At 48.5% G+C, this 21,971-nt stretch overlaps 8 protein-coding genes across 8 annotated transcripts; 3 read left to right on the top strand and 5 right to left on the bottom strand.

Moving 5' to 3' along the window:
* Nucleotides 1-7: 7 nt before the first annotated feature.
* Nucleotides 8-985, top strand: PENARI_c025G08019 (alpha/beta fold hydrolase; the record flags this gene model as incomplete). The annotated part of the gene is made up of 1 exon (XM_022635840.1): nucleotides 8-985. One exon carries the CDS (start codon nucleotides 8-10, stop codon nucleotides 983-985), a length of 978 nt encoding a protein of 325 aa, XP_022484293.1.
* Nucleotides 986-2,015: 1,030 nt separating this feature from the next.
* On the bottom strand, nucleotides 2,016-2,567 carry PENARI_c025G12443 (uncharacterized protein; the record flags this gene model as incomplete). The annotated part of the gene is made up of 1 exon (XM_022635880.1): nucleotides 2,016-2,567. One exon carries the CDS (start codon nucleotides 2,565-2,567, stop codon nucleotides 2,016-2,018), a length of 552 nt encoding a protein of 183 aa, XP_022484371.1.
* A 1,297-nt stretch (nucleotides 2,568-3,864) lies between these two features.
* Nucleotides 3,865-5,241, bottom strand: PENARI_c025G03759 (uncharacterized protein; the record flags this gene model as incomplete). The annotated part of the gene is made up of 1 exon (XM_022635794.1): nucleotides 3,865-5,241. One exon carries the CDS (start codon nucleotides 5,239-5,241, stop codon nucleotides 3,865-3,867), a length of 1,377 nt encoding a protein of 458 aa, XP_022484343.1.
* Nucleotides 5,242-5,742: 501 nt separating this feature from the next.
* On the bottom strand, nucleotides 5,743-8,173 carry PENARI_c025G10381 (ESCRT-0 subunit protein HSE1; the record flags this gene model as incomplete). The annotated part of the gene is made up of 9 exons (XM_022635860.1): nucleotides 5,743-6,368; nucleotides 6,423-6,623; nucleotides 6,673-7,323; nucleotides 7,380-7,500; nucleotides 7,560-7,658; nucleotides 7,734-7,809; nucleotides 7,864-7,898; nucleotides 7,972-8,021; nucleotides 8,134-8,173. The coding sequence occupies 9 exons, from the start codon at nucleotides 8,171-8,173 to the stop codon at nucleotides 5,743-5,745; spliced, it is 1,899 nt and encodes a 632-aa protein (XP_022484360.1).
* A 1,345-nt stretch (nucleotides 8,174-9,518) lies between these two features.
* On the bottom strand, nucleotides 9,519-12,084 carry pakA (mitogen-activated protein kinase kinase kinase kinase STE20; the record flags this gene model as incomplete). Its single annotated transcript, XM_022635776.1, has 4 exons — nucleotides 9,519-9,623; nucleotides 9,675-10,009; nucleotides 10,058-10,157; nucleotides 10,210-12,084. 4 exons carry the CDS (start codon nucleotides 12,082-12,084, stop codon nucleotides 9,519-9,521), a joined length of 2,415 nt encoding a protein of 804 aa, XP_022484328.1.
* A 1,511-nt stretch (nucleotides 12,085-13,595) lies between these two features.
* On the top strand, nucleotides 13,596-15,050 carry PENARI_c025G02512 (SMP-30/gluconolactonase/LRE family protein; the record flags this gene model as incomplete). The annotated part of the gene is made up of 3 exons (XM_022635780.1): nucleotides 13,596-14,317; nucleotides 14,369-14,643; nucleotides 14,947-15,050. The coding sequence occupies 3 exons, from the start codon at nucleotides 13,596-13,598 to the stop codon at nucleotides 15,048-15,050; spliced, it is 1,101 nt and encodes a 366-aa protein (XP_022484264.1).
* Nucleotides 15,051-18,188: 3,138 nt separating this feature from the next.
* PENARI_c025G02788 (uncharacterized protein) lies at nucleotides 18,189-19,328 on the top strand (the record flags this gene model as incomplete). The annotated part of the gene is made up of 3 exons (XM_022635783.1): nucleotides 18,189-18,449; nucleotides 18,537-19,007; nucleotides 19,083-19,328. 3 exons carry the CDS (start codon nucleotides 18,189-18,191, stop codon nucleotides 19,326-19,328), a joined length of 978 nt encoding a protein of 325 aa, XP_022484277.1.
* A 395-nt stretch (nucleotides 19,329-19,723) lies between these two features.
* On the bottom strand, nucleotides 19,724-21,399 carry PENARI_c025G09044 (putative nucleoside transporter; the record flags this gene model as incomplete). Its single annotated transcript, XM_022635848.1, has 3 exons — nucleotides 19,724-20,217; nucleotides 20,291-20,975; nucleotides 21,061-21,399. The coding sequence occupies 3 exons, from the start codon at nucleotides 21,397-21,399 to the stop codon at nucleotides 19,724-19,726; spliced, it is 1,518 nt and encodes a 505-aa protein (XP_022484381.1).
* Nucleotides 21,400-21,971: the final 572 nt, after the last annotated feature.

Genomic DNA, 21,971 nt, shown 5'->3' with positions numbered 1-21,971 from the left:
TATAAACATGGCAAACAATTCATTCGTGCTACCTCGACCAGGGACAGTCAAGTCCAACGAGCCACCAATTCAAGCACCATCTGAAGCCGACTACGGCGCAACGTTCGGTAACCTGCTACCATCAGCACGGTATCTGCAGACTCCAAACGGCAAAGTCGCATATTACGAGCTGTCACCCTTGTCTCCTACACCAACAGACCTTAAAACGACAATCTCCCGCGTACTTTTTGTGCACGGCGTTCAAACCCCCGCAATCGGTTTGCTACCATTAGCAAGTGCGCTATCTTCGCGTTTCCCGTATGCGCAATGTGTACTGGTTGACCTGTGGGGCCACGGGCTCACTGAAACACCAATTGCAGCGCACGAAGCAACACTCTTTCATTCATTACTCGAGGCTGTGATGGTGGATCTTGGGTGGGAAACTGCCCATTTTGTTGGTTACTCTTTTGGTGGGTCCACCACAGCTACTTTCGCGGCTGCGTACCCACACCGCGTCGCCTCTATGGTGCTGGTCGCACCCGCGGGTCTACTGCGCTCAACGCAGTTTGATGAGTTGCAGAGGAGCTATTTGCGTGGTGGTCAGGGATTAGAGGACGAGGCGCGCTCGTGGATTTTGGAATTCCTCGGAGGACAACTGGTCGTTCCTTCTGATTGGAAGGAGAGATTTGGTCGAGGCGAAGTGGTTGCAGAAGCAGTCCGAGACTGGCAGATGAAGCAGCATCAAGGCCATGCGGCAAGTGTAGTTGGTATTTTCAGAGATGGTGGGTGTTTAGATAAACATGCTGAATTTGCCGAAGCGGCAACAAAGGGCATTGAAGGTCTATGTATCTTAGGAGAGTTGGACGACGTGTGCAGTGTACAGGATTTGCACGATGTTGGCATGCGGAATGTTTCTGTTGTTCCGCAGGTGGGACATGGTGTTGTGAGGCAAAAAGTGCCAGAGGTAGCCCGACTCATCGAGGATTTCTGGCAGAAGCTCGAGTAGCGGTGGCTATCTGGTTATAACGAAATTGCCTACACAGACTCGAACCCCGTTCCAAAGTTATGTCTCCATATAACACAACCTCCATACTACGTCAAATTCCGAACCACATCTAAAATGATTTTTTACTATTTAATCTGGCCCGAAGATTCACCACTTCCCCCATTTTCTCTATTCCTTTCATAATGCCACTACGCCATGGGTTACATAATGGAGATGGAACGGCAAGAATCATATCATCGTATTTTCCCGATCTGGAAATAAAATACGGGCTAAAACGAGGTTCTACAAAAGGGAATGGAGGAAAAGAAACTGCGAGGAGACCGAAAACCCAGGAGACCATGAGTATCAGATGGGTCTGCACTCAAAGCTATGCAGACCGTACTGCCATCCCTGAAGCAGCAGAACGGGATAGGATCGGATGAGAATAGAGACCGGGATATTGAATGTCTGAAACGTATGAGTCTCGAGCAACAAGAGTCTCGATGAAGCGTACGAGGCTCGAGATCGAAGAATCTAACAAATGTTCGAGGCTCGAGCTCAAGGAGTCATGGAGATATAAGGTGATTTTTCAGCGATGGAAACGATAGCATATATATCATTCTCATGTGGTCGATATTGTGTATAATGGATGAAGTGTAGTTGTTGCATCTTGGACAATTGGTCTGAATTTTGCATCCATTGTGGCTTTGTCAAACAAAGCACAGCAAATCGGAATATTTTCTAGCTAAGGTACTCTTCGGTGTCGTTTTCTACCGAGAATTGGTCGAGGTTTAATACAACGCTTGTGTCTGCGATGAGAAATCGCCTGTGGCACCCGTGATCTGCAATGCAGATCAAATCTGCATATCGAGGCCTGTTTCTGAAATTATTTTGATCCTATCAAGACAGTAACATAGGGAGCATTGAACCATAGCGCCTCTGCATTGGCACGAAGTGTATAGGGAAACCTATCAAAGTAGGGAAAAACCTATACCAAGGCGTGCTAAAATACACGATTAATACTGCATATCCCTTCTTTATCTTTCTCTCCCTAAGAGTATTTCGAGTCAGGGCGTAGGTTTCCTACATAGTCGGCCATATAATCTTCCACAGTTAGTTTCCGATTCTCTGAATCGCCAAGCCCGTGCGCTAGAAATTTAACGAGCGGGGAAAGACCAGCCGCGTGAATTCCTTGGATGAATAATTCAACCATTTCCGTTGAAGATGGAATATGATCGAAGGCAGGTACTACTTCGTTCGGCGCGCCGATGACCTCCCACTTCTTCGTAGTCCAAAACATCCGATACTCTGTTTGCACAAAGTTGTAGTGAAAGACGCCATTGCCGTGAATGACAAAGCCAGGAACATAAGAGTGAACCTCGAATTTGGTAGGCCACATCTGATAGCAAGTCCCCGTGTCGCGATACTTGTGAAAGTCGCGACCCGCTAGAATGGTGGCAACGTTGGGCTCTTGCACATGTTCGTTGACTAAGTAGTTGTTGGCGATGTTTGTAACATCTTCGAGGAGATATCTCCAGCTGACCGAGTCGTAGCTGTGGCGATATGTAAAAACACCATTCCCAGTTGTATACTCTGCTGACATTTTTCCCCCAGTGATGGATTCCCCTTTTCCATTGTTAGCATGTTCCAATACGAAAAGGGTTAACATACTTTTTTTTATAAACAAAGAAATATAAAGCAAAGACTTTCTTTCTGGCTTTCGGAGTAGATCGGTGAGCGAATTGCAATTGCAAGGAGATTCGCAGATCAATTGTAGGAGACGCAGCCTTTGTTAGGGAAGAGGCTCAAGCTATCTGCTCTCCGTCGGATAATCAGGAACTCGATGGAGCCTCTAATGCCCTCGTATGTTTTTTCCCTTTTTAGGTGGACTTCAAGATTAGTTCGACAATGAAATAAACACAATCCACAATATTGAGATCGATGTAAGGAAGCTTCAACTCCTCTTTGACAGAAAGGTGATATACTTTGATTGTTCAATTTGAAACGTGAAGGGTTATGAAAAGTATTTTTTTTTTTTAATTGGGGAGGTAGAGAGATGACCATGAAGATGACTAGCTAAAGTACCTATAGGAATGGGATATTGTGATTCCACTGCTGTGACATGAAGTCAGCTCTATGTCATGACCAGTTCGTTCAATTTTTCATCAGCCTCAGTCTGTCAGCTGAGCTTGCGGTTCGTGTTCGGAGTCTTGTGGATATTTCAGAGGGATACCATGGTTGAACAAATTACTATCCCGGCGTCGTTAATAGCAACAAACATAAGATAATGAGTAATACAAAAGTGATAATTGCACTTTAAAAGAGACTAACGTTAATACAAACACACGTTTTCTTCAATTAGAAGTTCTATTAAAAGGTGCATAGCATATAATGATTAGTAATTTGTTCGGAAGTGATGCTGCTACAATTATGGAACACGTCAAATCTCGGAGCGTATGATAGAATCACAATGAAAGCAGAAACCTAGGCCATAGTCTATATTTGCACAAAATCAAGACCAGGTTTGAAACTATTTCAGGAGGGGGATCTCTATACACACATATTGTTAGGTTTCTAGGATTTTGTTGAGTGGTCGGCAAATAAATCCATTTTGCAACTACAGTGGATTCACGTTTGGACGCCTCACTGCTTAATTAGGTATCGAGATCAAATAATCCTTTCTTTTCTGCATTCGTGCGACGTAGGTTACCTCTGGCATCTAGAATCATGTTTTCATAGATACCATCAAGCGCTGACATGAAGAAGTTACAGACCAAGACATCTCCTGTTGTCCATGCAGTACTTGAAGATTGCCCGAGAACCGTAGGCACAGTGAATGCATCATCATTTCTCAATTCATCGAGACCTTGCGCTCATCATTTCTGCTCCAAAATACACATCTACTCATCCTTCCACTCCCGCAAACCTTCCACATCAACCTTCCATCGAGAAAGCTGTTCCTCAACACTACACCTAGAAAAAGGCCTCTTATACCCAGCCGGAAAACAGTCAGCCCCCATAGCAACAACGTAAGGCTCAGCCACAAGCCCGGAGTCCACCAAACGTCTCATGTCCCAAAAGACATAACCCATATTCCGAAGGAGAACATTAGATGGAGAATCTGGCTTGACACCAGTGGCGAAACTAGTCCCCCATTTCCACCCCAGATTGTGCTTATCAACTTCATCACGGTCAATGGAAACCACTTTGCCGCGATAAAGGGTCATTTCGGATCTCTCATCCGATCTATCATTTATCATACCCTCCGTAACAAAGTAATCATTTATATCCAAGTCATGCGAGTGGCGTTCTGATTTGAGGAGGACGTGCTTGAGCTCTCGCGGTGGTAGTTCGTTCAAGGAGAGGATATAAGCCGGGCCGCAGGATACGAGGTATTTGACATGGTTATCGTGATAGGGTGCATTACGGTAATCTCTTGTCAAGAGGGACAGTCCGCAGTCTTTGAGGATTCTGCCTGTGTCATAATTTTCAGTTGGGGTATCAAGTTCCTGAGCGGGTTTCTTCCCGACGCCTGCGTCGAATAGACCCTTTCCAGTATAGAAAGCAAGGAAATCATCCTCTACCCGTTCACAGAGTGATTCCACACACTTTGCTAAGAATTGTCTGACACAGATCATTTCTTCGAATTCGTGCTGTTGGAATTGAGAACCGTAGCTCATGAGAATCTGAATAAAATTCATCGCGGAACTTTTATCCTGGAGTTGAAGGACTCGGTGGAATCTGGCATAGACCTCACAGCGATAAAAAGCGCGCTGCAGACGGGCTCGTTCTGTATGTGACAATCTGGCTCTTGGGATGGTCGCTGGTTGAGGTAATGGGGAGTGGCCTTGGTCTGCTGAGAATAGATTGCCCAGTGACCAATGGCAGAAAGTATCGATGAGACGTTCGACACTAGCCTGGAAATTGAACAACGTTTCCAGCATGTCATTGTCTGCTTTGAAGTCATCATGTTTCTGGGAGCGGCGTTTCCGATCGGTGGCGAAGATAGAGAAACATTCGGCTTTGAGTTTTGCAATTTTCGTCCCAGATTTTATCTGCTGTGGGATCCTTTGGACGTCCAAGGCTGAATAGGCGTCTGCTCGGCATGTTGGATGGATTGCTCGAGTCAGGGTATTCCCCTGGAGATGTTGTTTGTAGGCGATGAAGGTTCGGTATAAACTGGGTGAGGCATGTACAGCGGCGATGAGATCGAGTGGGGAGGATATGTATTCGAGAGTGATTAACAGGATCTCTGGAGAGAGGGACTCTAGAGCCATGGCGTGAAGATGAGATGAATGTCCCCGCAAAGTTGATGGGTTGAGGCTCCGCCGGTGACCCCAACAGATGGCTCTCATTGGTCAGCCTTGTGCATTGCTTATGACCTTAATTTGCCTCTGTCATACAATTTGAGCTTATTTTGGCGCCCAAGTAAGTATTGAGACTTCTTCAGTCCCTAGCCTATGCTATGTATCTGAAAAAGTGGACAATGGAGGCATGACTACCTAGCCATATATGCCTATGCCTCGCAGAGGCATCACAACAGTGCTATACTGCCACCAACTTACTACCGAGAGTAACACACATATGTACGGACATACAATTCAGACCAGTGTTTGACTAGATACACAGTAGATACAGACAGCCAGCAACAGGCGAGGAAAGGAAGAGAGAAAAGAAAACAGTCCGTGTAAGCGCCAGAGACCAAGTCAACATTAAACGCAGCCAAGGAATTGATCCCTCTGGACCGAAAGATAATGGCTAGTAGGAGGAAAGATCAATCACCGATAAAACGAAGCTGGATTAGACCCAGCTGCCCCGCCCTGTGGGGGCTGGTATGCCTGGTACTCGCCCGTGCCTGTGGGAGCTGGAGGCGCCGGACTGTATGATGTGTACTGTGTCGGCTGTGGTGTTGTGCCGGGGACTGGGGGAGGCTGATGCGAGGGTGGGGGTTGGTGGGCAGCGGGGGAGTTGGGGTATGGGGGTTGTTGGAATTGGTGGGGGATTTGTTGGGGCATGGTGGACACTGGAGGGATCTGAGGTGTGTCATCGGTGGAGTAGACCGACGGCGAGTAGTCTTGTTGTTGCTGTTGCTGCTGGAATTGCTGGTGACCAACAGGATGGGCTTGGGCTTGGGCTCCTGGGGCATAAGGCAGGCGCTGAGCAGGAACAGGGTGGTCAACGGGGGAATCATAGACGGATGTTCCTAGTTCTTGGGGGTGGTCATATGTAGACTGGGGACGGTGCTGGACAGGTGCGTAGGGGTCGGATTGAGGTGCCTGCTGCTGCACTGGTGGTGCCATAGCTGGAACCTGGTTGCGGGGGTCAGGGGAGTGGGATGCTGGGCGGTATGGCATTGTCTGCTCGCCGCCGTAGTATGGTGCAGTTGCCTGGACTGGTGTCGTGTCTTGAAATCAAAGTCAGGAGCTAGCATAGTCTGCGGGCTCCAGATTGTACGTACCTTGGGGTCTGGGGCTGAAGTATCGCGCTTCGACTTGAGGAGGGCCTGCGTAACCTGCAGCTGCAGCACCTGCGTATGCGTACTGAGGTTGGAGAGGTCGGCCATATTGCGGCTGTGCGGGATGAGCCATCGATGCCTCCAGCAGGGACTCATAATCACGACGAGCTTTGATAAACTTCTCATTGAGCTGAGTGAATTCATCTGCATATTTATGAGCGAAGTCCTCGGCGATTGTAGAGATAGTACTTACCTTTCTTCTGCGAATACTTGCCAATCAACTCGATAAGCTTTGGACGGATCTTAAGAGTAGCCTCGTAGAGATTGCTGATCTCCTCGTTTTCCGAGACATTAAGGTCTGTGTTGCGGGTGCTCAGTAATGTAAGGAGCTTTTCGACACTCTTAATTTGACCAAAGACATCTGCCTCCATCTGAGCCTCTCGCTGCAGCTCGTCCACAGTCGGGTCGGGCAGCTTTTCCACGTAGTTGAGAGGGAAAATTCCGGTCTGGCCTCTCAAAGATCCCTTCCACCAGTCCTTGTAAACTGACTCGAGGACTGCAATAATGTCGCCTTTCCGGAATTGAAGTTCTCCGGGCTCAGAAGGTTGGAAGTCGAACAGGGCTCTCACGCGCGACACAGTAGCTACTGACGTGCCTGATAGAACTGGCTGGGCTTCAGCAGGCCCCGCTTGATTGGCTTGGGCCAGTGCAGGTGCTGGTACCGAGGCCGAGGTAGCCGCAGCTGAAGACTCGGCTCGAACAGCGGGAGCACCAGCAGGGGCACCTGAGGGCTTGTCTTTAATGGAGAGAGCAAGTGCCATTTGGAGCTCTTCCTCCTCCATCTGACGGTCGACATCAGTAATCTCACGCTTGCCTGGCTTCGATGGCGGCTGCAAGTTCGGGTCTAAGATATGATTAGTTGAGCTCAATCGTCAAATTGTAACGAGGACTGGTACATACTCGTGGTTTTTAACTTCATATAAGCCTGCTCCATGATACCGAAGTCGGGGTTGGATGCGAACATCTGTGTCCATTCCTCCATGCGCTCCAGGATCTTCGACTTGACTTGTTGATGCGTGTTCTAGAAATAGGTGTCAAAACAAAGGTGCTGGGATATAACGAAATATAAGGACCGCTTACCCGATCATTCGCCAGACGCAGTAGCGCATCAGTAAAGCTTCTAGACGCTAGCTCGCGATGGATCTTAAGTCCACAATTTTGCGCCAATGAATTGCCGAGCTACAACGACAGTCAGTAAACACGGAGGCCACCTCAATCCAACATGCCCAATGGCACAAGTTAAAGATCACAAACCTCCAATGTATAGAGCTGCACATTGGCATTCCGATGAGCAAGTCTCTTAATCATAGCAGCAACAGCCTCTTTCGCACTGAGGAAAAGTCAGCAAAAATACCCTTGAACTTGCGCAACTAAATCCACATACCCCGATTCTTCAGAGCCAACTTTATCACACACATCCTACCACCCAGAAAATCAGTTCCCATGTCCCGGGCCAGCATCTCAGAAAACCAATAGCTCAGATCCAACGCACCAGAATATACTCCCAATTCTCAGATGTCAGGTTTTCATCCGTCGCCTTGGCTATAGAGAGATCACCAGGTCAGTAACGTAACCAGGTAACGAGGACAAGGCCAGTGCGCCCGAGCACAGCATCTGCCCTCTAGCAGACCCCAAAAAGCATGATAAAGCTTACCGACAGCATCGTCAAAGGCATTCTGTTGCGCGCGAAACATCGCAGCTATGATTCCTCCAACAAAGGTCTACAACGGCGGAGTACGGCGTAAGGGAAAAGAATCGGGGAAGTCGGGCAGCGAGATTAGATTCGGTGTATGGCAAGTCGATCGCGACTGGCTGTTTGTAATATTCGATATGGATCAAAGATCGCAAGGTATCAATATCAAGCAGCAAGCTCTAGCCAAGCTTCTCGTCCAGATTTGAGAATCAGGTAGGCGGTGTGGTTCGCTCGGAGTGGTGGTTGTGCAGCGAATGCGGGGAGTCCACAAACGACGAGGAACGGCGCGGGTTGGGGGTTATGGGTGGTGTGGATGTGAGGGGTGTGTAGATGTAGACCCTTGGCGATTAGCAGGAAGCGACTGGTGAGTTGTCGAATCTAGGAGACGATTTTGGTAGGGCTTCGGGGGAATGAGAGGCTGTGTTGGGGTATTCCAGGTTGTGTACGGAGAGAACTATCACCTGAGTCAGCACGATGACGATGGTCATAAAAACAGCAGCCTAAGTCTTGCTTGTTTTTGTTTGCCACTTTTTACACTTCGTTTATGGCGTTATATTTGCTTATATTTCTTTTGTTTACATTATGAGTGGATATGGAATATTTCAGAATTATCGAGCCAAAAGGTACCTAAGAGCATAGTTGATAGTGTGTCGTATTCGTATCATTGATTGAAGCTTCTCTTGAAAGTCCACTTCTGCCTAGGAGTTGTTAGGGCATAACCTGCTCCTTTTACCTTCATTCTCCGCTCCTATCCATTTTTAGCTCATGGAAGTGGGTGTATGTTCAGCCCCAGTTTCAGGTAAACAAATGACAGACAGAAGAAAGCAGTAGCCTGAGCATGAGATACCATTCCAATATTTGCAGGGCTAGCTACATTGCTTCCAAGGTAATTCGAGAAACGAATTATCAATCCCTAGTACTGCCCTATGCCATTTATTCTCTAATGCTTCACAACCCGACGAGCCGGTGACGGTCGAATTCAGAATCTCATAGGAAACAAAAGAACAGACAGTAGAATTTGTATCTCACTAGCCGCTTGCATCCAACTGACAAAAGGAAGATAGTACTACAGAACCCTAAATGGACACAAATGTAAACAGATATAAGAAGAAGAAGATATTGCAAACATGCTCATAAATGGAATCATTTTCATCAAGGACGATGTGGTGGGGAATAAGATAGATGAAGAAATAAATCGGGTACATAGTATAGGAATCCCACGACGTATGGCAGTGCATGTCGGGATCTAGAAGAAACATTGGAGGTGACGGGGTATCTGAGCGAGGCGTCAAGGAGATCAAGTAAGACGGAAATTACAAAACCGAAACATAGGAAACCGTGGTCATTCAGGAGCCTCCTTTTTGAGCTTTTTCTTGGGCCCGGCTGGCGCGAGCAGCCTTGACCAAGGGGGCGAGGTGCGAAAGGGGTGCACAGAAGGACATGAATGGGTGCTAGAAAGCGTTAGTGGGATGTATAAAAATGGTATGGGAAGTGGGTAATACCTTCAGGAGGTCGTGTGCCGACGCCCGCTTCTCGGGGTCAACCTTCAGAGCGAAATGAAGGAACTCGCGGAAGATCGGGGTAAGGTTGTGTTCATCTTTGATGGTGGGTGTTCCGTTCGTGGCAATAAGATACAGCGCGCGCAATGGCGACTCGGTCAAGTATGGTGGCTCGCCCTCAATCATCTCAATGGCCATGATGCCTAAACTCCAGATGTCGACTTTGCGGCCGTACTCCTTGCGAGTAACGACCTCGGGAGCCATCCAGTACGGGGTTCCGACCATGGTGTTCCGCTTGTTATGCGACTCGTTGATTTGGGCACAGAAGCCGAAGTCAGCTAGGCAATGTTAGCACCACAATCAATTAAAGAAGGCGGATAACTTACTCAGCTTGATGTTACCATCCAAGGAGAGTAGAATGTTGTCGGACTTGATGTCTCGGTGAATAACACCCTTAGAATGCAAGTGCTGGAGACCGCTCAAAGTCTAACAAAAATAGTTAGCATCTACTCACTTCCAACGTCACTCGTAAACTCACCTCTCGACAAACTGCTGCGATTTGTGCTTCACTCATAATATTGAAAGTGACCACATCTGTGAGACTGCCACCTTCCATGTACTCCATAACAACCCAAAGATCCAACCCGTGCAAGTAGCTCTCGAGGAAGTTCACAATGTTCTTGTGCTTGCTGTCCTTCATAACGAGAATTTCGTTGATGATCAGGTCCTTCTTGGGTTGCAAGTCCAAGTTCATCTGCTTAATAGCAACACAATTGTTGTTAGGCCTTTCATACGCGGTGAACACACCACCCGAAGCACCTTGACCAATCTTGTTGAGGTTGTAATAGATTGTTGTGGGGTCGCCTTCGCGACATATAGACATCAAACGCGATCGGATATCCATGGCAGTGCTTTGGCGCTGGCGCTGTCGGGGCCGAGCAGCGGGTGGAGCGCGCGTAGAAGGCGACACTCCAGACGACAGATCGGGTGCCGGGGCGGTGGTTGATGCGGAGATGGCTGGGGGCTGCTGTGCCTGTTGGCGTTGGCTGCGATTGCGATCCAGTGCCTGCTGGGCTGCGGCCATAACCTGCTCCTGCTGTCGCTGGTATTGTGTCGGGGATGCGATGACATTCGGGACGCTGGACGCAGGCGTGCCATTTCGGGAGGTAGAGGGACTGCGATGAGGTGAAGGCAATGCCTCAGTTTCTGGGATCGTCGGAGTGCCAAATGAAGGACCGTAGGTGTCCAGCTGGGGTCGTTGCGGGGCACCGTAGGAATTCGGGACCGGGGGTTGAGGAGGAGGACGGGACGGGGTCATGCCTGGGGGCTTAGGAGGAGCACGATGAGGCACCATACCTCCCAGCGATGGGGACATGCTCGGTGTGCCAGCCGGAGGTCCGCGTGGAATCGGTGGTGGCGCTCGCGGATTCTCGAAACTGCTTTCGTGGTTTTGCGGGAATCGTGGGCTGCCCGGTGGTGACTGTCCTCTTGGACTCGTCGCTTGCGCATTGTCGAATTTATGCCAGACTTCATCGTCGCTATCGCCACGGGTGTTCTTCTCGTAGAAGCGCATGATGTCCATCATGGTTTGCGGGTGCTCCTCCTGCTCCTTCTTGGAGATACCATTCTCCTGAAGTAGTCGCTGCCATTCCTTAGGAAGACCAGTGAATTGACCAGTTTGATTATCGTAACCAACGTGGGTAACATGGACTGGATTCTCTGGGGCTGAAATTTTCATGTTGCGACCGGGGGAGCCAAGCATACTGTCCACGAACCTAGAGAAGCTCGCCTTCTTGCTCTGTCTTGTTCGCGGGGCCGGAGGCGCATTGCCATCGTCGGAATACCGTTTGGCATTGGCCGCCCGCTCAGTCTCGCGATGAGCAAAAGGATCCATTCGTTGTGTAAGCGTGGTGAAACTGGCTGACTGGCGAAGTGAGTGGCGTCCGCGGTTATCGGGGCTCTGGTGTTGAGATCGGGGTCCGGGGGCTTGCTGGGAATGAGGGTCCGATTCAGCACTATTCTCATCCAATGCACTAAGCATGCCCCGCGTTTCGTAAGGGGCGCCAAGTTCATCCGAGCTCTGCTCGTTGTAGGAGAAGCGGTTAGAGCTGCGAGTGCGGGACCGGGAGAAGTTGGAGAAAAAGCCGCTGGACTCGTCGTTGGACGGCGACGGCCCGCCGCTATTCTGTTCCAGCGAGGACGATGAGGAGCCGAATTGTGCGTTGGATCGCGTCCGATTATGCTCGCGACTGCCGCTGGGAGAGGAACGGGGATAGACGGGGGCGGAGGGGGTGCGTTTGAGCGATGTAGCGCTTTGATGACTGCGAAGAATGCGCGAACTGAAGCTAGGGGGGTCCTTGTGAAGTTTGCTAGACGCTCGGCGGAATTTCAATGGGAAATTGTCCTGATTCATGGTGGGCAGATTTTCTGTCTCTACACGAGACAGATTGAAATTAGGCCGAGGAGGGGTCAAGACGCAGGAGTTTTCACTCGACCAACCACGAGAGGGAGAATATCCGAGTCCCCAAGCGTGAGGAATGGAAGGTTGGAAGGGACGATATGGAAATCTGGAGGTCTGGAATTGAGGAGAAGAGGAGAAGTTGAAGCACGTGGAGACAGGAAAAGGGGAGTGGCTGGGTTGACAGGTAAACGGCAGGGAGTAACTTATCGATATAACTAAGTTAAGTTAGTTAACTTGTAACTTGCAACCTTTCTCTAAGAATAGATCAGTTAAATCCTCCGATATCAAAGTATACTACTAGTCTCACTTTAACGTTATCCTGTCTCTCACCGTGAGACACCTCTATACACCCCAGATGGGTCCTGTTCTACTACATCTACTCTAACAAACGTCTACACATCTCCCCTGACAAACTCCTAAAATGGTTAAACGGTGTGACGGAAGCCAACGCAGGTCCTTAAAACGCCCTACATGTATCCGCACAGATCCCTCATTTCCTTTCTCATTTCTGGCCACTGTACCCGACTGCTGAGGAAATTCTTCCTGCGCCACATTTGCCATCTACGGCTATCGAGAGCTGCTCACTGTCTTAGATTAGAGTCTGCCGTGTTCACCTCGGACATCGGAAACTCACACTTCACTTGGTCCAATTCTTATGGCGTCTTTTATATACATTTAGCGCTTATATTGATAGCAGGACATCTCAACGGTGAGAATGAGGCGCCACTGGACTTTACGATCTATCGCCACTGGCTGACTTGCTATATTCAGGTATTAGTCTCGGACTGTTGGCTCACCCATGTCTAACATCTAACCAAGCGAGGCCAACTGCTGTTGGGTTCCATGCGCTTAATGCCATAGTCTGGAGACTTGATATATCTGCATAGCGCTGATGGCCCCAGGGCCTATAGCTGTGAACGCCCAGGCAGACTTGCAAGCTTTGTACAGGCATTCTTCAATTCCACAGCTACTGTACTGTGGACGACTGCATTCTGGGCCTTGAAGATAATTTCGGCTGTTGTCTCTTTTGGTAGAAGATCGACATCAACCCCTTCCGCCCCTATCTCAAAGGTAATCCTATCCTAACGCGATCTAGCTCTGTGACTCTGGGCCTAGAGGTTTATTTACCTTTATTTTCACTCTAGCATCTGCACATCCATCATTTCTTCATGGGGTAGGCCGAAGATCGGGAATGCCCGAATCTTCAGGTAATGTAGGGCGGTGGCCCGAGATCCAAGAATCCTGCAGGGAAAGACACTTCTGGATAACCTCAAGTCGAATTAGGGACATCTCCAGGCAAAACCTCGGCGAATTTCCCGTGGGGCAACAGATCGCATCCGGCATACTCCACACCATAGAGAAGAGTAGAGTTTCGCAGAGTTGACATCATCTGAAGCTTCTTTAAAAGCCCCCTTACTCCCTAAAGCTCATTTTCTAGTTATACCATATCTCACAGCCCAACAATGGCAACCCATATTACCTCCTTGGCCAGCCAGGCCAACAGCACAATTCCCTCAGCATTCGCCGTATACAACACCAGCTTCCTAAACATACTCGGCCAAACCCCCAAACTGGACCTCCTCGTGGAAAACAATGATTACCCCTTCGCCCACGAAGCAAGCGTCTACATCCCAACCACAGACGAGCTCTTCATGTCCAGCAACCTCTTCACAGACCCAACAACCAACGAGAAAACAATCAAGGTTTCAAAGGTCAGCCTGAGCAAGCACCCGCTCACAGCCGAGATCGTCAACACCACTGTGCCTATGCCAAACGGCGGTGTCAACTACAACAATGGCATTCTCTGGGATGCTCAAGGTGGTTTGAATGATACCGGCGGTCTGGTCCAGATGTCTGTTACACCGCCATACAAGACGGAGTTGGTTCTGGCCACCTTTTACGGACGCCAGTTTAATTCGGTGAATGATGTTGTCGTGCATGATGATGGTTCGATATGGTTTACGGATCCTATTTATGGATCTGTTCAGGGGATTCGGCCTAAGCCGCAGTTGCCGAATCAGGTTTATCGATTTGATCCTGTTACGAGGGATGTGCGTGTTGTTGCTGATGGGTTTGGTCGGCCTAATGGGATTAGTTTCTCGCCTGATCAGAAGGTTCTTTATATCACTGATACAGCGGAGACTATTGGTGATGGGTCCAAGGATAATACCTTACCTGCTACTATGTAAGTTTCATCTTGGTTATTGAGGGCTGGTGTCGGTGCTAATCTATGCAGCTATGCCTTTGATGTGGCTACCTCTCACGGCCAGCCATTCTTGACTAACCGCCGTGTCTTTGCTATGGCCGGTGTTGGTATTCCTGATGGTATCAAGGTCGACACTGAGGGCAATGTGTATGCCGGATGTGGCGATGGTGTCAACGTGTGGTCGCCCGGTGGTGTTCTCCTCGGCAAGATTCTTGTCAAGAATGGCACTTCTAACTTCTCGTTTGGTCGTAACGGCCGCATGTTCATTCTCAACGAGAACAAGCTTTACTCGGCGCAGCTGAACAGTAAGGTTCAGGGTACCCTTTTTTAAGGCGTGAATGTCGGGTTATTACGTTGCCTCGCACTCATCTTTTTGGTGTATTTTGTTATATAAAAAGAGAAGGCTGCGCATTCTTCCCAAATGAAAGATATGCAGACCGGCCTTATGATAGCTAATACTTACTCATACAAGAACATCAATGTTCTGAGTGCGACACAGTGGGCATTTTATGCTTGTTGGAGCATGAATATATTGATACAGATGGATATAACCCCATCAGTCCGAAAGTTGCTGCAGATAATGTATCAAGTGGCTGACCTGTAATCAGAAGAGGAGCCCACGCTTAACACCAGCGTCGCAATACTCAATCAACACAGCCAGACAATTCAAAATCAGATTCCATGGCCACAATCCACAGCCCGGCAAGAGTAATCATATACTCCGGCGTAACCGATATACCAGGAAGTCCCCAACGTCACCATACCACAATCGGAGAGGCGTTCTATTCAACAATCCTAGAATATGATTAACACGGCGAGCTCACTCTCACGGCCTACGGCTATATCCATATCCCAGCTGGATTTGATTCTCTGGAGCCCATGAAGACATGGTTCATTCTTGACTTGGGTGTCAAGAACAGCTTAGTTTGGAAGGTGTTTTAAGACTTCCCTATCAGGTCTATCTAGTGAGTTGGCAGGAAGATAGTTTGTAAGATGACACTATATCTGTGAGCAATTATACTTCTCATCAACTGGACTAGAGTATTCGTTGCCCATGATCCGCGGGCTGGGAAAGCAAAGGAGCGTGCTGGTTCTTACGCTTGGGGTGGGAGGCAAGAGCAGAGTATAGTTCAGAGTATGCGGAAAGGAAAAACGATATGAGAGACAATGCACAGTTGGAATTTGTATCAGAGCCACCTATTAGAGAATAGTTGGTGTGAGATCAGCCTCAGCAACTAATATATATTCATGCAACATCGTCCCCAGCCTCTGTACCTGTCCAATATAAAAGGAAATAACCCGCATTACACTACCATTACCATTATGCATAAAAATATTAAACGATGACACAGTTACACTGTAAAGCAGCCATGGTCATCTCGAAAAGCGTGTTCAATAAGAAAACTATCAATCATCCATTACCAAAACCGCATCATCAGCCCTAGCCATTGTTTTAAATTGAACAGAAACAAAATGTGGCTGCTGTCATTCTTTTGCCTGTGAGAGCCATCTATTTTGCTGAGGTTAGGCAATGCTCGGATGATATCTATTGTTTTGATCGACATACCGCGTCTAGTACCGTCCAAAATTGCTCGAATAGGGAAACCAGGGCTCTCTCATGTACTACCGAGTTCAAGCCTCTGTGTAGAAATTACTGGACATGATTATCCAGGGATATACATCTGTTAAGACAAAAGTTTTCTTTCGGCTAGCAGATATGCCACATCGATGAGATACTCCGTATGAGACTAGACCAAGAAAGCAATATTCGAGTTTAAGATCAGAGACGAATCCCGTTAGGCAAAGATGATAAGGTTCACCGAGTGAATCCCATCAAAATACCGACTTAAGGACAAATGCTATCTGTAATAGACCAGTAACTTAACGTTAGCGTTAACGTTACGGTGGGGGTGGATTAACGCCTGAATTGTCAGGCCAAGTTTATGATCTTCAAGCTCAAATCCATCGATGGTGATCAGAATCTAGATCATCTTGGGTTATTCAGACTAGCAACTAGAGCCGAGGCCAAAATATCACCTGTCGGTATGTTGAGTATGTAAATGGACTATCCTAATGTCAGCACTAATGTGTATGTGTTGGTCCCCATACATTTAGCCTTCCACAACTCCACGGAAGTGCCTGTCGAGACTTTGGAATGTGTAGATTCTAGTTCTAAAACAAGTATGTAGAATCATGATTTGGATCATCAACGTATTTTCGCAGGGTCTCGTGGATACCAAGTGTGTTGTTTATATATCTCTGGTCAACGTTCCACTTCCACTTCCCAACACCAAATTTCAAACTAATCGAGTAAATCCGAGCACAATAGAGCCCAGAAAGGAATTCCCAACAATGTCGTCTCCATAAACGCCCCTCAGAACCATCATTCATACGGATGTTCTCGGAAGCGATAACTGAACCCGGTTAAGGCGCCTGTGGTGCAACATCGACTTCATCTGATGCAATCCGCCTAGCCCCATTTATTATACCAAGTGTCGAATCTGGATTTCTGCACCTCGCATCTCGACTATCGGCTAGCCAAGACTATGTCGTAGATTATTCCATAGCCACCCCAAACTTGGCGGCTTATACGGACCCCACCAAGACTTTAAATATAGCGGTGTGGCGAAGAGAATACTGCGATCCAATCGCCACGAATCAAGACTCAGCCCAGCTGAATCATAATTATTGAACGTAATAACCAGGAGTCTTACTTGATAGATCCCGGGGCCAACACACTATTTACAACTGTACGAAAAAGCGGGGTCTAGGGAGGCTCAAAAGTCTGCCTCGTCTGATTCGTCGCTTTAGTGTCGATGACATAGGGTTGGGCTGATGGCTTTGGGTAATATGTTTAGGGTCTGGGAACATGTATACTTCACCTGAGGTGATTCTCTTCCAAGATGGCGACTGTCCCCGCATTTGAGGATATTTCGAGATCTACAAGTAGATGATAACTTCGCGTGACCTTAATGACTTGATCGCAAATATTAGATTTGGGGTCCGATCTCAAGGCACTTTAGCGGGTGATTGGCCTCGCGGTCCACATGGGGGGCAGATCTTTGCTCGGACCACAAGGCGCAAACAAGCTAAGTGTCAATGAAGCCACGCAAGATGTACCCGCAAATATGATGAGTACATACAGAGATAATTCCATTTCAAGGCTCACTGCTTACTGGGCAGAGATTAAAATAGGACTGAAAGTTTACACTTGTACATAGAATTCGCTAGTGTGAAAGGGGAACAAGCCCTCCCTTGCTGAAGCTGAATGTGGGACCAACACACACTTGCAGGACAACTGTCGTATCAACCCTGTTGCCGAGAAATACCGTACCTCGATCGTGTGAGATGGTCATGGACATATGTGGGGGATATGCAACCGATCCAATATGTAGCTCTTGGCCGAAGATGCGAGACATCACATCAGGGATAGCAAACTCCCTATCCTCTCCCTTTGTCGACGATTGTTGTTTCTTTACCTATCTAGTCAAGGATCCACAAAAGGACGCAGCAACACTCCCCTGTTGCTATCGGCTTTGAGCCATCCCTTTCGGCCCCCCGAGTATAGTTAGACCCGACTCAATACTGACATGCGCGCCTTACATGACCATAGCCGATGGACAGGGGTCGCCATACAATGATTGGACGAGGATTTCTCCCGTGTGGAAAGGTCATACTCAGGCCCAACGCCTGGCGCACCTGCCGTGGGGATGAAAGGAAGTTGCCAGGAGCCGAGTATTATCCGAATTAACATAAATTGAACCTGCTTTCTCGTCTGTTTTCTTTTCTTTATCCAGCAGCCTTTATTTCGACAACCTTTCTCCCTTCTCCCTCCTCCATCACTGCCATAATGCTCGGCCTTCTCTTCCTCTTTACCTCTGCCCTAGTCAGTGCATACCCTAACCGGGGTCCCTGCACTGGCGACTGCTGGACTCATGATCCTTCTATGATCCAGCGAGTATCAGATGGAAAGTACTTCCGTTTCGCAACAGGCACTGGTGTCAACATCCATACATCACCGTCAGTCAAGGGGCCATGGACAGATGTAGGCTCAGCCCTGCCAGACGGATCAAACATCCACATCGATGGCGTCGACAGTAAGGACATCTGGGTAAGAATGCAACAACAATATAATAAACCAACCCAACCTTTATTGTTGGTAACACAACATGAAGAACACAACTAACAAAGAATCCAGGCTCCTGATGTACACTACCAGAACGACCAGTACTACATGTACTACGTGCTCTCCAAGATTGGCACTCAGAACTCACAAATCGGCGTAGCAACCTCCAAGACCATGGAGCCTGGTTCCTGGACGGACCACGGCGTCGTCGGCCTGCCCGCCAACAGCAACTACAACCGTATCGACCCAGCCTGGATCAGCATCGGCGGCAAGAACTACATGAACTTCGGCTCCTTCTGGGGCGATATCTTCCAGGTTGAGATGGAGACACCTCTCAAAATCGGCTCTGCTACTCCCTACCAGATCTCATGGAACTCAACTCTCAACCACCGCGAGGAGGGCTCCTTCGAGTTCAAGTACGGCGACTTCTACTACTTGCTCTACTCTGCTGGTATTGCCGGCAAGTACACCAAGGATTTCCCTGCCGAGGGTGCTGAGTACCACATCCGTGTTTGCCGCTCCCAGACTGGTCTCGGTGACTTCGTATGTTCACTCTCTACATTGATCCCATGTATAGTATTTGTTGTTGTGTGGCTGTGCTAACATATATACTCTCAGGTTGACGCCGATGGCACTCCCTGCACCAAGACTGGCGGCACTATGCTCCTCTCCAGCCACGGCCAGGTCTTCGGACCTGGTGGTCCCGGCGTGGTTAATGACAAGGACCTCGGTCTCGTCATGTACTACCACTACTATCCTCTCGCCAAGAAGCAGAGCACCACTGTCTCCGACAACTCTAACTACATGTACGCCTGGAACGCCCTCGGCTGGAAGGACGGCTGGCCTTACGTTAAGGCTGCTTAATGCACATAATTCTCGTGGCAGGCCCGCGAGGCCCCACATACATGACTCTTTCTTTCTTCTTCTCTTGTCAATGGTTGGGTTTTATACTTTTTGTGAGAGTATTGTACTCGTTTGTTCGATACCCATGCCGTCTTGGCGCTGTCGATACAGCTGGTTTGATTTTGGCTGTGGTCGACTGAATGCATTAATCATATAATACTTGCCCTTATGGGGTCAATGAACAGTGGATTATAATCCTTTGATAACTATACATTGCTATTAAATGTGCCTGCGGACTGATTTATCTAATTCATAACCACCCCAAGCCCAGGCCCTCACGGATAACACATAACCCCAGATCCAGACCCGACATACATTCCACCACAAATTCCCAACAATTCCACAAAGAACCAATCTCACCGTCCCACATACTTCAACTCCAAAATTCTCAACGGCAGATAAGAAACAGAAGTAAAAACCAACGCCAACTCATTAGCAATGTCACCACCCGAATCCCCAATCATAGCAGCAAGCGCACCAACATAGTACGTCTCCACCATGCCCACAATCCAGCCGGCAGCACCACAAAGGAATGCCGCAAGACCAGCATACCCGATTGGCATGCGGGCCGGCGTATTCCACGCATCGAGATCATAGTTGGCCAGATTTCCTTTGCGGAAATAGTAATGCTCAATGAACAGAATGGCGAAGAAGGAGGTATTCCAGTAGCCGAGCAGGGAGAGGAAGTTTTCTAGCACGGCTAGTAGTTGGTTCCGGCCTGCTATGCCCAGCGCCAGGACGCAGGCGAAGACGAGGAATGACCAGATCACTCGGGGCAATTTCGCGCAGGGGGTTGCGAATAGTTGGGCTGAGAGGGCGCCAGAGTAGATTGCGATTACGTTGACACCGACTGGGGTTGTTAGTGTCAGTGTTTGTTTGTGAGAACCCTGCACGGGGATGGGATGGGGTGGGATAATACATACTTCCAGAAAGAACCAGCAAAACTAGAAGGAACTTGGCAAATCCATCCGGGTAGATAATCTCCCTCAAGATCTCACCAATACCGCCATCATACGCAGCACTCCACTCAGGATTCGTATCCAGCGCCGAACTGATACAAGCACCAAGCAACATGCCAATGCAGGTAGGAATGGTAATACCAAGAGTGGTATACAAAAAGATCTTAGTCTTAGGCGTGTTGACAGGATAATGCACGTAAAAGTCCGAAACAATCGAACTCCACGACGCACTAGATCCATACACAACACTGATCAAGCTGAGCACATTTCCAGAGCGAGTCAAGCCCGTCACGGCAGTCGACGGTGGAGACAGATCAGCGCGGTGGGCTGCCTCGCCGTATATGATAATGAAGATAACGAAGAATAGGATCCAGGCGTACTTCTCGTACAGCAGGACACCGCGTAGTCCGATGAAACTGAAGAGCAGACTCACGCAGGCGATGATTACCACGCCTACGGCGATGGAGACATGGCCGTCTGAGACCGCACTCAGGGCTAGACCGCCTGTGATGCAGTTTACTGATGCCCAGCCTAGCTGTTCGATCACGTTCAACAGAGCGATTATCGATGATGGGTAGTAGCCAAATGAGTATCTGGCGATTGCTACCTGGCGGAGACCCGTCCCCGGCCCCATGGTTGCGCACCAGCCCTAATCGCGGGAGTGTCAGTTTTGCCCCCAGCAAAAAAAGCATGAAAAAAACAAGAAATGCAAAAAAGAGGGAGGAAACACGCACTGTCACCATCGCACCCAACAAGGTCGAAAACATCACAATAGGAATGGTTTGACCAAGCGAAAGACCAAACTGCCGCCCCAAAAAACCAGTACTGAAACAACTGATATTCATCGTAGCAGACGCCCACATAAGCGCCATCACGACGGGACTTGGCGACTGTCGATTCTCGGGATGGACACGGTCAAGACTGTGCGACTCAATGCCCATCTTGCGGTCCAGCATTTCCTCATAGTAGCGCACTTTGGCGAAGAATCCCCGTGGTTTAACCGGGTCTTGCTCCACCGCAGAGATGTTCAGCTCGGGCTCGCCCTTCTTCTCCATGTCCGTGTCCATGGCCATATTTGGGACCTTGGAGGAGGAGAAGAAGAGAGGAGAGAAGAGGAGAAATCTCGGAATTGTCCGAGATAGAGAGAATATCTCCCCACAAACGGGTGGGTAAGGTAACACTGTATAAAATTACTGGATTCGCCCCTATCTGTGGGCCTTATCGGGCGTTTTTTCTCTTTTGTCTTTTTTCCCGTTTCCTTTGGATAGCTGGATATGCCTGTAATATCAGCCATTGAGCTTGTTCTGCCTAGAAAGTAGTTTTATATCTGCCAAGAGATTGATATTTTCCTTGCCAAGCATCCATATCTGCCTCGACATGAAGGTTAAGCTTTGGGGGAGAAAAAGAAACCAAAATTTCCTTATCAAGCGGGGAGGAGATGGCAGGGCTGTTGGCTACTGGCCGCCTCATGGACCAATGCTACAACTCTGTCAGATATCATCCTACTGTATTGCCCCATTCTGTACGGCCACATGGTATGCCATGGCCACTTCCCACGTGCTCATGCTCATCAAAGTAAAAAGTAAAGAAAAGAAAAAGGGAAAAAGAGAAAGAAAAAGAATCAAGTATAGAAACAGTCAGTTAT

The sequence above is a fragment of the Penicillium arizonense genome, assembly GCF_001773325.1.
Source record: "Penicillium arizonense strain CBS 141311 chromosome Unknown PENARI_contig025, whole genome shotgun sequence".
NCBI lineage: Eukaryota > Fungi > Ascomycota > Eurotiomycetes > Eurotiales > Aspergillaceae > Penicillium > Penicillium arizonense.
This window is presented reverse-complemented; position numbering and strand designations above follow the sequence as displayed.